Source organism: Drosophila montana, unplaced genomic scaffold (assembly GCF_035044405.1).
Source record: "Drosophila montana isolate Dmon_TW-CO22-7 unplaced genomic scaffold, ASM3504440v1 contig_3207_1, whole genome shotgun sequence".
NCBI lineage: Eukaryota > Metazoa > Arthropoda > Insecta > Diptera > Drosophilidae > Drosophila > Drosophila montana.
The window spans coordinates 257,415-269,608 of NW_026998086.1; the positions used below are offsets into that span (position 1 = coordinate 257,415).

General features: G+C 42.3%; 3 protein-coding genes across 3 annotated transcripts; all 3 read right to left on the reverse strand.

Moving 5' to 3' along the window:
• Nucleotides 1–184: 184 nt before the first annotated feature.
• On the reverse strand, nt 185–3,367 carry LOC135432616 (transmembrane protein 209). The gene is made up of 5 exons (XM_064688326.1): nt 3,263–3,367; nt 2,856–3,202; nt 1,141–1,802; nt 755–1,084; nt 185–684 (listed from the first exon to the last, which is right to left on the reverse strand). The coding sequence occupies exons 1-5, from the start codon at nt 3,283–3,285 to the stop codon at nt 322–324; spliced, it is 1,725 nt and encodes a 574-aa protein (XP_064544396.1). The 5' UTR covers nt 3,286–3,367; the 3' UTR covers nt 185–321.
• Nucleotides 3,368–3,468: 101 nt separating this feature from the next.
• Nucleotides 3,469–4,893, reverse strand: Or74a (Odorant receptor 74a). The gene is made up of 4 exons (XM_064688356.1): nt 4,018–4,893; nt 3,869–3,964; nt 3,630–3,812; nt 3,469–3,575 (listed from the first exon to the last, which is right to left on the reverse strand). Exons 1-4 carry the CDS (start codon nt 4,891–4,893, stop codon nt 3,525–3,527), a joined length of 1,206 nt encoding a protein of 401 aa, XP_064544426.1. The 3' UTR covers nt 3,469–3,524.
• Nucleotides 4,894–5,981: 1,088 nt separating this feature from the next.
• Nucleotides 5,982–11,836, reverse strand: Mip (Myoinhibiting peptide precursor). The gene is made up of 2 exons (XM_064688304.1): nt 11,527–11,836; nt 5,982–7,231 (listed from the first exon to the last, which is right to left on the reverse strand). The coding sequence occupies exons 1-2, from the start codon at nt 11,622–11,624 to the stop codon at nt 6,571–6,573; spliced, it is 759 nt and encodes a 252-aa protein (XP_064544374.1). The 5' UTR covers nt 11,625–11,836; the 3' UTR covers nt 5,982–6,570.
• Between the last annotated feature and the right edge of the window lie 358 nt (nt 11,837–12,194).

Below are 12,194 nucleotides of genomic sequence, written 5' to 3' on the forward strand. Positions count from 1 at the left end.
ACAACCACTACACCACGAACAATAACGGATGGTGCATGCTCAAAAGTTGACATGACACTTTGATGATGATGCATTGCGGCCAGCAACGCGGAGCAGTGGGTAGCCGCAACTGTTGTGACCGCAAAAACCGCGTACATGTTTACAATTTGATGTGCATGTGTTGTCTTGGCAATTGACTTAATAATTACAATGCATAATTTAATAGCTCAATATTTGTTATGGCTTATCGGGCCATCGAGTAACAATAAACGTTAGAAATTAAAATATATACTAAGCGTGGCGGCCATTGGTTTATGGCCAAGTCAATCTTTTCTCGCTGTTTCAGTCTTCGATTACGCACATAATATTGATGCCGCTCTTGCCCAAATTGACGCCCTCCAGCGCCGATTCCTGATGGGTGCGCATATAAATCAGAAACTGTATGATAACATAAAACAAATTGTTGCGATCGTAGGCGCAATTGTGCAGCTCCTTTTCGCTGATGAAATTAAACTTGGGCTTCAGCTGATTGTTGGTTACGAGTATGGCGCAGTGTGCTTTGTTATTGACCGCATTTATTATGTCCTTGGTGGAGCGTTTCTCCTCGCGTATGAGCACATAGCGCGAGTGGAAGGGCCGTCCGCCACCCTGTGGCAGAGGCATCAATTGGCTGTCCAAGTACACGCAGAACAGATGAAAGAGTATCTAGAATAGGCAGGCGACATTTGATTATATTGGAGTTTCCAGGATGATGTAAAAAGTGCGGCGCACTCACTGCTGCGTCTGTGGGCAGATGCTCGCCCCACACCTGTCCGTTGTGTGTGTTGCCCGAATTCCAGCGGTAGTCGCCAATGCAGGAGCCCTGCGAAAGATCCCTAATGCGCTGCACCAGATACTCCTGGTTGCTGAAGGTGTCCAGAAAGGGCAGCAGCAGCGGCAGCATGGGTGCACAGCTCTGCACAAACTGTTGGTTCTCCGCCATTTTGCGTAAACGCTCGAGACCGACGGCGCCGATCTTAAAATCGCTTAGGCCGCGCTGACGGAACACTTCGTCCATATGATCGATCTGCTTGACTAGGCGCTGCAATATTGTTGTGGATATCCACTAATATCAAAGAATATTAAAATCCTGGCTCATTTAGGTAAACTCCCAGCACTTACATATCGCAGATTGCTTAAGTATTGCGACAACTTGACCGTGGAGATGCGCTTGATGACCTCCGAGTTGCTGTCCCTGAACTGAAGAAAGCCGAAGTCCTCAATCGAAGAGGGCGCATTCTCTGTGGAGGCTACAGGCGCCGGTGCCAGCTGATAGATGGTCCGTTTCAGCATATACGCCGCATTATTGCAGTAATTCCAAAATGAGTTTCCCGAATCCATGGTCTGCATATTTGATGTATCGGCCAGCTCGGCATAGCTGCGCTCGCGTTCCCGCTCTGCCCGTCTCATCAGTGCCGGCAGCTTGCGCACATCGGTTGGGAAATCGTCGCGACAAACCTCCGCATAGGGCGACATATAGACAGACTCATTGCTCACATTACTGGTATTCAGCGAGTTATTCGCGCCCATGGATCGATTATACGATTGATTATTGTAAGATTGATTGTGAAAGGATTGATTGTTGAACTGCTGTTGCTGCTGGTGCTTCTGTTGTTGGTGCGGCGTGCGCATCGGACTAGGACTGCGACGTGGCGACTGCGTGCCCCAGCGTGAGTCCTCAAACGAAGAATGCCAGTTGATTATGGGTCCAGTATCCAGTTCATCACAATCCGGTTGATAGGTGCGTGGCTTCGACATATTGTTCACAGTCTTAAATGTATTATCTGAATGCATAATAAAGATTTCATTGTATGCTAGTGTTTCCCAGACAGGTGTGCATCTTTAACTTGAAACGAGGCTATGTTTATAATGACATATTCTTGAACAAGGTGTTAGTGCTTCCTAGATCATGTCTGAGTTTGAATGGTGGTGCGTCGACTGCCAGAATGAGCTGGGCTAGACCTAAGGAGTAACTATCTGTTGGTTTGCAGGCCAATTTCATATTAGCAAAGCTTTTTACGAACCCGAGCCAAAGTGTGGTCTAGGGCCGCGTTAAAGAAAACTAAGAAACTTGAGAGAAAACGTAGCTAGCGAGCAAGCAATACGGGATAAGACATAAAAAAATGCTGCAGGACTTAATGTGCAAAGAAACGAACTGACAAAAATCTGAACATGAGCCTCACTTCCGATTATAAAAGGCTTTCTCGCTTCCAGGGAGTTTTTATCTATATTTTGTAGGTGGAGCGTTGAAGCCAGGGAAATTCATTGCATTAAGAGCGCAGGATTGTCCAGCGATTTTTATCCATATCTTAGAAGTACACCTTTGATGCCAGGGAAATGCATTGCTTTTCCACATAAAATGGGGGTGGACAAATAGTTCCGTTTTCCAGTGGCAAGTCCATACCAAAATTAAAAGGAGATTTAAGCAGGCTGAGTCTTTCAGCTGGTGTCAGATCCTTTATATTTGAGAAATGACAAATTTGAAGCAAGGGAAATGCATTGTATGTGTGCCTTTGTTAGGAATAGACGAAGTGCAGTAAGTTTCGTTTTCCATATGGAGCTGTCCCATAGCACATTCTTAACTGGTGTGTCAGATCCTTGATACTTAAGAAATGAGAGCTTTAAAGCGTTGGAAGAGCACTGTATATCTGAATATAACTACTGTGGACAAAGAGTTCATAGCACGTTCTAAGGCGCGCGTTGCCTTATAAAAAGGCTGAGATTTTCTTTGAAGAAAAGGCAACAAATTCTGTTTGCCCAGTGAGGAGCAGAATTGAACCAAGAGGTCAGAATGCACTTAACGCTACCAAATTTTAGTCATAAATGCAATCGCTTACCATTGGCTTCGTCCAGCAGACACCGCTGCAGCTCCGTAACGCACACCGGGCCGCTGTCCACCATTAGCCACCAGATGTACTTGCCGATGCAGGCGGCGGCGCTCATGAAGACGCACACGGCGAGTGTGTACTCCGCCTGGTACCAGAAGGTTGTTCTAGCCGAGAGGCATGTCTGCCAGAGGTCAAATGATATCAATGATATCATGATTATGTTGATGAAACCCCATTTCAAATAGTTTTTGGCCTCTGCACGCCGTCGACGCAGCTCCAAACTTTCCCGCACATTGACACGAGACATCTGTGAGTTTTGTCTGGGCTGTGCGACGGGACTGCGATAATTTGGCGAGCTGCAATTAATTAAGCCATATACACAACCATGTTAATGTTAATAATTCACTGTACTTTACCATTTATTGCTAGAGAAATTCATGTTCTTATGCAAATATAATAACAAGGTACAATGCGTGTTTCCTAAAATATAATGCCGTAATTTGGCGGACTTAAGAAGTGTGTACATATCAAAAAAATATATTTAATATAGTTCGATTGTATCGATATGTTGTGCGCGTGAGGTCACTCTAAAATTGCATTAGTGTAGCAAAGCTGGCTGCTATGAAACCCTATGTGGCGCCCGCCAATTGTTGAATTTGAAATGCAAGCAAACGACTTTTAACGCATCGAAGTTAGAAAAGTAAAGTACGAGAAAGCGCCTTGTATTATCTGAAAATTAAAAACACTAATTAAATAAAGCCTTTAAAGAGCTCTGCTAATTACTTTTAGTACTGCGACCAGCGTAACGCGAAAATACTTTAGGCCAGTTAAGTAAAATGGACGTGAGTTTATCTCGATGGCCATTGTGACTAGCTTCATAAGTTTTACATTCTCCTGCGCATTGCTCGACTTGTAGATCACCTGCTCCCAGTCACAGCAGTAGTACATGACACTTAATTGATCCGTCTGCGAAATCAATTCAATAATAGTATTAAGTATAAAGCAGGCCAAACGGAACGCACCGTTGCATAGAGAATCGAGCCGAGCATGCCCAGGGCCAGCAGCTCACAGAATTTGGCTGTAAACCAAACGATATACACAATATTACCCGCTGGGTTCTAGAGAAAGAAGGGTAAGTGTCTCAATTTATTATTAGGCATTTTATACCCACCGTATAAGCCTTGAAGCCCATGGCACAGAGTAGCGCAGCGCTGAAGGCAAACATTATGAATATACGAAAACTGAATTCCAGCTCCATTTGCTGGCCAAAGCGATTCAGAGCAGCATTTCGACGCAACATTTCGATGAGTGCACAACGATATTGAGCTGCAATTTTAGCCGGTTGTCCATGCTCCAGCAGCACTTTAGCCACCTGCTTCAGATCCCGGCCGAGCAGCTCGTAGCGAGCATTCAGATGCATCATCAGCTCGCCCAGGACATTCAGTTCGCCGAAGAGCATCGAGGTAATTATAATGCCCACCCAGTAGTTGGCACAGAGCAGGGGTATATAGTACTGCAGCTTTGTATTGTCAAAGATATACACCTGCTGGTAGAGCATCTCTCGTCGGTGGTATATAATATTCTGCACGGGCACCAGCGAGAAATTGAACATTGCCATTAAATATACAACCGAGTTGAGACGCGTGCCCAGCATCTGCTTTTGGATGCGTGCAAATCTCACTGGCTCCGATTCCTGGGTCAAATAGATGTCCGCATAGAATTTCTGCAGCAGGTGCTTGAACGAATCCTTCGTAAGGGCCAGCTGAAAGCCGCGTATCTGCATCTCGAACAGCACCAGATATGTCGGCACGCCCGTCAGCATCTTATCAATATCGTTGCGATTGGCCAGCACATAATGCATGTCCACCTCGTTGTGCTCACAAAATATGATGAATCCCACAAAGATTAGCAGCCGCTCTATGAACACCATACGCCGACTGGCCCCATCCTCCAGCGGCCAGGCAATATGGTTGAGGCGACGGTACATGGCCACCGGCCAGGGCAAAGGCGCAGCCTTTCCATCTCGGAGTCGTGGCTGATAGCGCATGGCGGCGGTGCTTTGCCGATTGGACTCTAATCCACCCAAGACTCGTATCCACCTGTATTTATACCTGACAAACTAATTAATAAGGACTTAATTGCAGTTTAGAACTAAATTGCACTTAAATAGACATTCATTATTCACGATTCGTATTCATAGTTGACGTTTGCTTTGAAATGGTCATGAAAACAATAAGCAATATTATCTGTATTTATTATTAATGTCAAGGAAACTAATTAATGAATTAAAATTTAAAAACCTCTTTTTAATTTCTCTTAAAAAGTTTTAATTTATTTTTTGTTTTCTATGAACAATAAGAAGGCAAATTTATCTTCGGCACGCCGAAGATTAAATACCCTACATGAATAGCCATATCGCAACAAGGTGGGATTTATAGAGAAGCTTAATTTGCCACCGATTGTTCCTATAGGCGATATGGGTTATAGTAGATCGGTTTGATATACATTAAAACAAAAACAAAAACTCTAGACTTGCAAGGCCTTGTCCTGAGTCCGCAACTATAACCACTTGAGAATTATAAGCAAAAAAAAAAGACGATGAAGCTAGCCAAACCAACATTAACTAATGCCAAACAGGTCACTAAAAGCATTTGGTCTCAAGAACTTCGTTTTTAACCTATTATTTCTATAGCAGCTATATGATATAGGGATTCGATCTGGCCGACCCCGACAACAACATTATGGACTTATGCAAATATTCATTGGGCTAGCATTAAGAGTAGCTTGCTTAGAAACAGACAGGCGGACTTGGTTATATCCACTCAGCTGATACTGATCAAGAATAAATACATACTCTTAGGAATGTCTCTTTTGATGCGTTACACATTCCGAGAGCCTATTATAATACCCCTTAAAAGGGTATAAAAGACTTATCCGCATGAAGTTCAAACCTCAGACTTGCTGCTTAGTCGCGTTAGGAAGTCCTTCGATGCGATATCAAGAGAAAATTATAATACCCCAGGGCATAAATAACTATTCCACATGGAAGTCCATTCAGTTTTTAACAACAAGAGACCGAGTTTGAACCATCAGCCGGTGCTATTTAATAAAATTAATAATAAATTTCGAGCAGTAAATTGAATGATTTTGTTTAATTTATTTTGATAATTGGATTTATATATATAGTAATTGCCATTTGGTATGCTTTGGTATGTATACGTATTTAAAAAATATGCACAATTCGATAAACTAAATTTAAGTTTTCTAGAATTTAATGCGTATTGCACGGATCTCTCTATATACTTACTAGCTCGGGGTGCTCGGTTAGTATATAATAGTTCATGCTTGATTATGTTTATAATACTGGGCTACCGAAAACACATATTTAAATACACAAGTATATATGCAAATTTCAAATGCTTTCATTATTAGTTTATTTGTAATTAGTTTTTGATTTTGTATCGTATTTGTTTTTGTTGCTGGCGAGCGCTTTCATACATTTTCGGAATTGAGCTCCACTTCCACTCCACAAGGATCTTAGAACATCGAGAATCTCAATGGGAAAAGAGTTGCACGTACTAGTTCGTTTATATATATATATATGTATATATGGATTTATATTGTTATACACAGTTAGGTTTTGCTAGTTATATCATATTTAATGTTTGTTTGTCTGTCTCCATGTTTCTATTTGTTTATATCGACTGTCTACGTAGATCGGAACTTAGTTGGCCAGCGAGCGCTTGCCCCAGCCCGCGTGCAGCTTCTGCCATTGATCGCGCTTGCCCCACATGCCCTTCAGATTGTTCCAGGTGGGCTCGCGCTTGCCCCAGGCACCACGGAACTTGTTCCAGCCCTGCGCCTGTCGTCGCTTGCCCCAGGCCACGTTCATGTTCTTCCAGGCGCGCTTATCGATTGTGTTCTCAGCGCTCAGATCCTCCGACTCCTCATTGGACTGTGCCGGCTGCTGTTGCTGCTGCGGCCGCTGCTGCTGCTGTTGCTGCTGCTGCTGCTCCTGGTTGCCACTGGCCAGACGCTCAAAGGTGTTCCAGTCGATGGTGTTGGTGCCGTCGGTTATGACCAGCGGCACAAAGTGTCCCGTCATATATATGGAATCATCCACTTCCAGGGGACGCGGCTCATTGGAGCGCTTGCCCCAGGCGCTCTGCAGCGATTGCCAGGCGCGTTTGTTGTTGCCGTAGAGCTCATTGTCGTCCAGCTGCTCCAGCACCTGGTCGGACAGACCTGTGGCGGCCAGCTCATTGTTGTTGTTGCCACCGCCGCCGGCGGAGGCCTGACTGCAGCTGGTGCGGCACCAGAGCAGCAGCAGCAACAGGGCCATGCTGTGTGTCCCACAGACGCAGCTCTTCAACTGAACCATCCTCCTGGCGAAGTAGAGAAAAGAGAAAAAGTATAAAAATTTAAAAAGTGTCTAAGGAATGCGTGCAGCAAGTAAGTTAAAGCCGAATTGGGCATGCTCCCAGGGGGCACTGCGGGTGCTTTGTTTTATTTTCTTGCTGGCAATCATTTCCGCCCACGCCTCAAATTACAGCAACAAGCGTAACGATTTAGCTAAATAACCACTCTAATTGAAAGGCGATGGGGCGGCCAGGCCGGGCAGGCCGGGCAGTCGGAGGCGGCACTCAACTCCCGACGGTGGCCAAAAGTTCAGTGTCAGGCCAAATGCCAGCCTGCTGTGTTAAAAGCCAACAACGCATAACAGTTACAATTTATGGCCTATTAATGTGCTGCTCTGTTGCAAGTTCCTGAGGTAGCACGCGGCAGGCGGTAACAAGTGCGATGATAATACGCATACGCCACGTAGTACGCACAACCTGGCAAGTGCTGCACATGTGTGTGTGTGTGTGCGTGCACTCATCGTGCTTCAAAACGCTATAATGATAGCAAAGCTTATGGCCATGTTTGCTGAACAACTTAAGTGGCTGCGAATTGCACTTGCGGCCACTATAACCACCCCTGCACCACCCCCGCACCGCCAAGCAACACTTGGCAAGAAAAGACAATGCGACGCTAAGCGGCTTCGCATTCTGTTTGCACTTGACGCTAAAGACGTTGAACTTATGCGTTTGCATGGATATGAAATACTTAATCGCATAACACTTATGAGTTCAGCAAGAGAAATCAGTTGAGTGCATTTTTGAGCACGTGAATACTCTGTGGATGCTCTTTTCTGTGAACTTAGCCCACATTATACAAGAAATGTTTAAGTTCTAGCGAGGTTTCTTAGTCTAGATCGATCAAAAGTTAAGTTCTACTATGACAAACATTTATGTTTTTCAATATATATATTAGCAAAACTTGACGGTTGCGAGTTCTACCATCAAAATCAGACTATTATATCATATCAGTCTATATATGGGATCGCTCGAAATTTTATAATACATATATGGGATCGCTCGAAATATTATTTCTTTCATGGAAAACCTTTCTGGTTTTCAAGATAAGTTCTACCGTGCTGTCTACATATAGACAAAATGTTATCTTTCTCTCTCTCTCTCTCTCTCTCTCTCTCTCTTTCTCTCTCTTTCTCTCTCTTTCTCTCTCTCTCTCTCTCTCTCTCTCTCTATCTCTCTCTATCTCTCCCTCTCTCTCTCTCTCTCTCTATCTCTCTCGCTCTCTCCCTCTCTCTCTCTCTCTCTCTCTCTCTCTCTCACTTTCTCTCTCTTCATAAAATCGGTCGAATAAGCTCGAAGTTCTTGCATGGAAAACCTTTCTGCTTTTCCAGATATCTTGACCTAGCTCAGCATTTCCTTAATACTTCTAACATATACACAACACTCTAATAAATTAGTTTACTTTATTAAATGACTTCAACAGGAATAAACGGTAGAAAGTTTAGCTTTTGCATAAAAGTACTCCTATGTCATATTTCTATAAGGGTATTCCATCTTCGACGTACCGAAGATAATCTCTCTTTTCTGGCTTTTCTTAGTAGATGAGCAAGTGCTTCGGTTCGGTTAGTGAACAAAGTTTTTCACATTCATGCAAGATTATATACGCCATTTAAGAAAGATTATAAGCCATTTAAAGAAATTAAACAAATACAAAAGCTGGGGCAGACCCCAGACCCTGAGATCCTAAAAACGTAAATAAATATACTATATGCAAGTTACATGAAACCAAAAATAATCATATTCACTAATTATTTTCTCATCTTTTTTAAGCAAAAACATTTTTGCAAAAAATATCAAAATTTAAATTAATATCAAGCATTTAAAAAAAATATGTTCTAAAATCTTTGATTATTTGATCAAATGTTTTTAAAATGTTTGGATACTCGACTATATTTTAGAAATATTCTTTTCGAGCGAGCTTTGCTAAATTTGATTCCCCTGCGTTGCGTTCGTTGTGAATCTCTAAAAAGTTGTGCGAGCCAACTGCCAACTGAATTTGGACAACATTTGCAATATCCTTTAGCTGGCTAATTAAGCCCGTTACAAAGCCGCCAACACAGAAATGCTTTTTGAGAGGTACAACAAATAAATCATTACAGACCACAAGAGTCGAAAGCAGTTAATAGTCCAGACCCGAGAGCAGGCCAGAGCAGGGTGCCGACCAGATGGGGGCCGTATCGGTATCTAATCTGGGCGGGCGGCGATTAGATGATGCTACACTTTGTTGCTTTATGTGGGAATCGAGAATTGGAAAGTTAATTGGAGGCGGAGGCGGGGGCGGGGGGCAGAGGGGGGGTGGCCAATTGCAGTTGGCCAATCTGGTGGCGCTTGACTCTTGACTGATTGTCCGTTTGGGTGGTTTTATGTTGTCTTACTTTGCATTTAATTTGTGCGCTTGTCGTTGATTGATTGACGCCCAGATGAAAGTTTTAGCGGCTTTGCGTTAAATTATAATAGATAGCTCCGCCGCCTCGATAGGGCACGCATCAAATTTTATGACCACACACACACTCGAGCCGGGCCAGAACCGGACCAAAACTGGGCCAAAAGCAGCAGCACGTTTCGCGCCAGCTTGTAATTGAAATTAACTGAAAATATTTATGGCCGTGCTAAAGTCTGACATGCCAGCGAATTGCGAATGCGGGCCAGATCGAATTCCGGGCCCAGTCAACTGTATTATTCAGCAGCGCCTCTGCGCCTGTCCAGGCATTATTCATGGCTCTGTCGCCCGGTGACAAGTACAGGTACTTTGGGCCACCGAGCACATCCTTAACAACAGCTCCCCGAAAATATATATATAAATATATTTATATGTATGTATGTATACAACGCATTTCGCGAAACATTAAACATTTTGACGGGGGCGTGTATTTCTTTTCGTGGCGCCTTCTCAAGCAGGCTCCAACGCCAATATTTGCCAAAGGATGCCATTCGCCTATAAGTATTTTGTTTAAATAGGCGCGTCCTCCCACGTTCGACGACTGTCATTTGAATAAAAATCATCGCCTCAACACGACGTTGAAAACTCGTGAATCAACAAAATATCCACAGAAGTGCAAATAAATTTGCCATCGAGTGCAGAGAGAAACTTGGGTGTGCTCAGATTGGGTCTTCTTCTGTTTTGCATAACCCCCCAACTTGTTCCCCCCTGCCCCCCTGCTCCCCTCTAAGATGCCAGTGCATATGTTACGCATGCGATGCCTTCATTTTTTGACTGCCTAATAATTCAATTTCGAATGCGCCCGGCGTTTGTTTAAGCCAACGAAAAACTCGTCTATTATAAAGTGGTAAACATATTTACCCCAACCGCCTAATGGCGGCTTTAAATATTTGAAATGGGTTCTACTCTGCTAATACCTAAGTAAATTCAGTTCAGTAAATTGTTTTTTCTGTTGGTATTGAACAAAGTGCGTTGAATGTGTAAAGCGAGTAGAGTATAAATAACAAATTGCTGAAAATAATTTCAACTTGTTTTCCTGAGAGTAATAAATATGAAAGTGGTTTTTAAGCAAGAATTGATTGGAAGTTTTTATAATATAATAATACATTATTATAAATAATTTCTTAAATAAATTATATTATTATATTATTATTTATTTAATATAAGTATTATATATTTCCCACTTATATTTTCCCTACTCGAGAAAGGTTTTTTCATAAACAAATATCATTGAATATAAAAATATACGTTGTAAGCAATATTAAATACTAATGAAAAAAAAATGTTTATTTATATTAACGCTTAAGGATTAATTTTTTTGTATTGAACTAAGTAGTTTTTTCTCTTATCCCATGCGCAAAAAGGTCTTTAAATGATTTTTCTTTTATATAATTTATATAATAAATTTATATAATAAAAAATGCACATTTAGGAAAAAGTTTCTTAGCATTAAATGTTCATTTTTTAATAATGTAATTACGAAATATTACATTAAATATGTTTTTGTAATGCCTAAGTGGCTTTTCCAATTTTCACATGGTCAAAAACATGTTTAGAGGGTTTTTCCCTTTTAAATATAATTAATTAGCATTTTTTTAACACTTACTGAATATTAATTAGGTTTAATATTATTTGTATTCACATGCACAAAAACGGCATAAAATGTGTTTTGCTTTTCTAATCTAATATTATTGAAATATAGAATAATTTTTATCAACATTTTGAAGCACCAACTGAATATTCGTTGGGAATTAATTTATTTTTTTTGTGAGACTTTCCCTATTTGCACCTGCACAAAAAAGGGTTTTTATCATAATCAACTCACCTGTCTGTAGTTATTTTATTGTATTTGATTAACAGGAAACGTTCTTTTGGTTCCGTTTCTGTGGTCGCTGCGCTGAGTACTATATCGCGAAACTGCATACGCGCGCGTCCCTGTTTTTATTTGTATCTGCTTTTTTTTAATATTGTATATATTTGTGAGTTATGCACGTGAAATTACTTTTATAACTAAATTTGTGGTGCCGTTGGAATTCAATTAGTGCACAAATAGGCCGACTGCAACGGACTGCGGCAGCGAACTCTTGTGCTTTGCTAGCTACTGTTCTGGCCGGGATGTCTGCGCAAACCTGTTGATCAACTGTTAATGATACGCAGAACGGTCGCGACGGCCGTTTATAAATCAAAACGGAAGCGAATCGTGGCAGACACGAGCGTTGCGCACGAAGCAGATACGCACACAGATAGACACAATGGGCTGGCATTGTGGCCAGTTGGCGGTTGCAGCCGACGGAAGTGGCCGAAAACTGTTGCCTACTTAGCGGGGCAGCCCCTCCCGCTGTCCCGCTGTCCCGCTGCCCATGCCCATTCCCATTGTCCCGCTTAACGAAGTGCTGAAGTTGTTGGCACACATGCGCGCCTTTGCAATGTTTATTTGCCTTCCCCCGGGAAATGCGACAAGCACACACACACACACACATGCTCGGACTCATT

Bases quoted from the DNA above. Each gene is read 5' to 3' on its own strand.
- Or74a (XM_064688356.1), bottom strand. From the start codon at position 4,893: ATGCGCTATCAGCCACGACTCCGAGATGGAAAGGCTGCGCCTTTGCCC. The intron at 3,965-4,017 runs GTGGGTATAAAA...TTCTTTCTCTAG, and splicing joins TGGGCTTCAAGGCTTATACG to AACCCAGCGGGTAATATTGT. The intron at 3,576-3,629 runs GTAATTAGCAGA...TTTAATTTTCAG, and splicing joins CGCTGGTCGCAGTACTAAAA to ATAATACAAGGCGCTTTCTC.
- LOC135432616 (XM_064688326.1), bottom strand. From the start codon at position 3,285: ATGAATTTCTCTAGCAATAAATG. The intron at 3,203-3,262 runs GTAAAGTACAGT...AATTAATTGCAG, and splicing joins AATTTCTCTAGCAATAAATG to CTCGCCAAATTATCGCAGTC. The intron at 1,085-1,140 runs GTAAGTGCTGGG...CTTTGATATTAG, and splicing joins ACTTAAGCAATCTGCGATAT to TGGATATCCACAACAATATT.
- Mip (XM_064688304.1), bottom strand. From the start codon at position 11,624: ATGCAGTTTCGCGATATAGTACTCAGCGCAGCGACCACAGAAACGGAA. The intron at 7,232-11,526 runs GTGAGTTGATTA...CTACTTCGCCAG, and splicing joins AATAAAATAACTACAGACAG to GAGGATGGTTCAGTTGAAGA.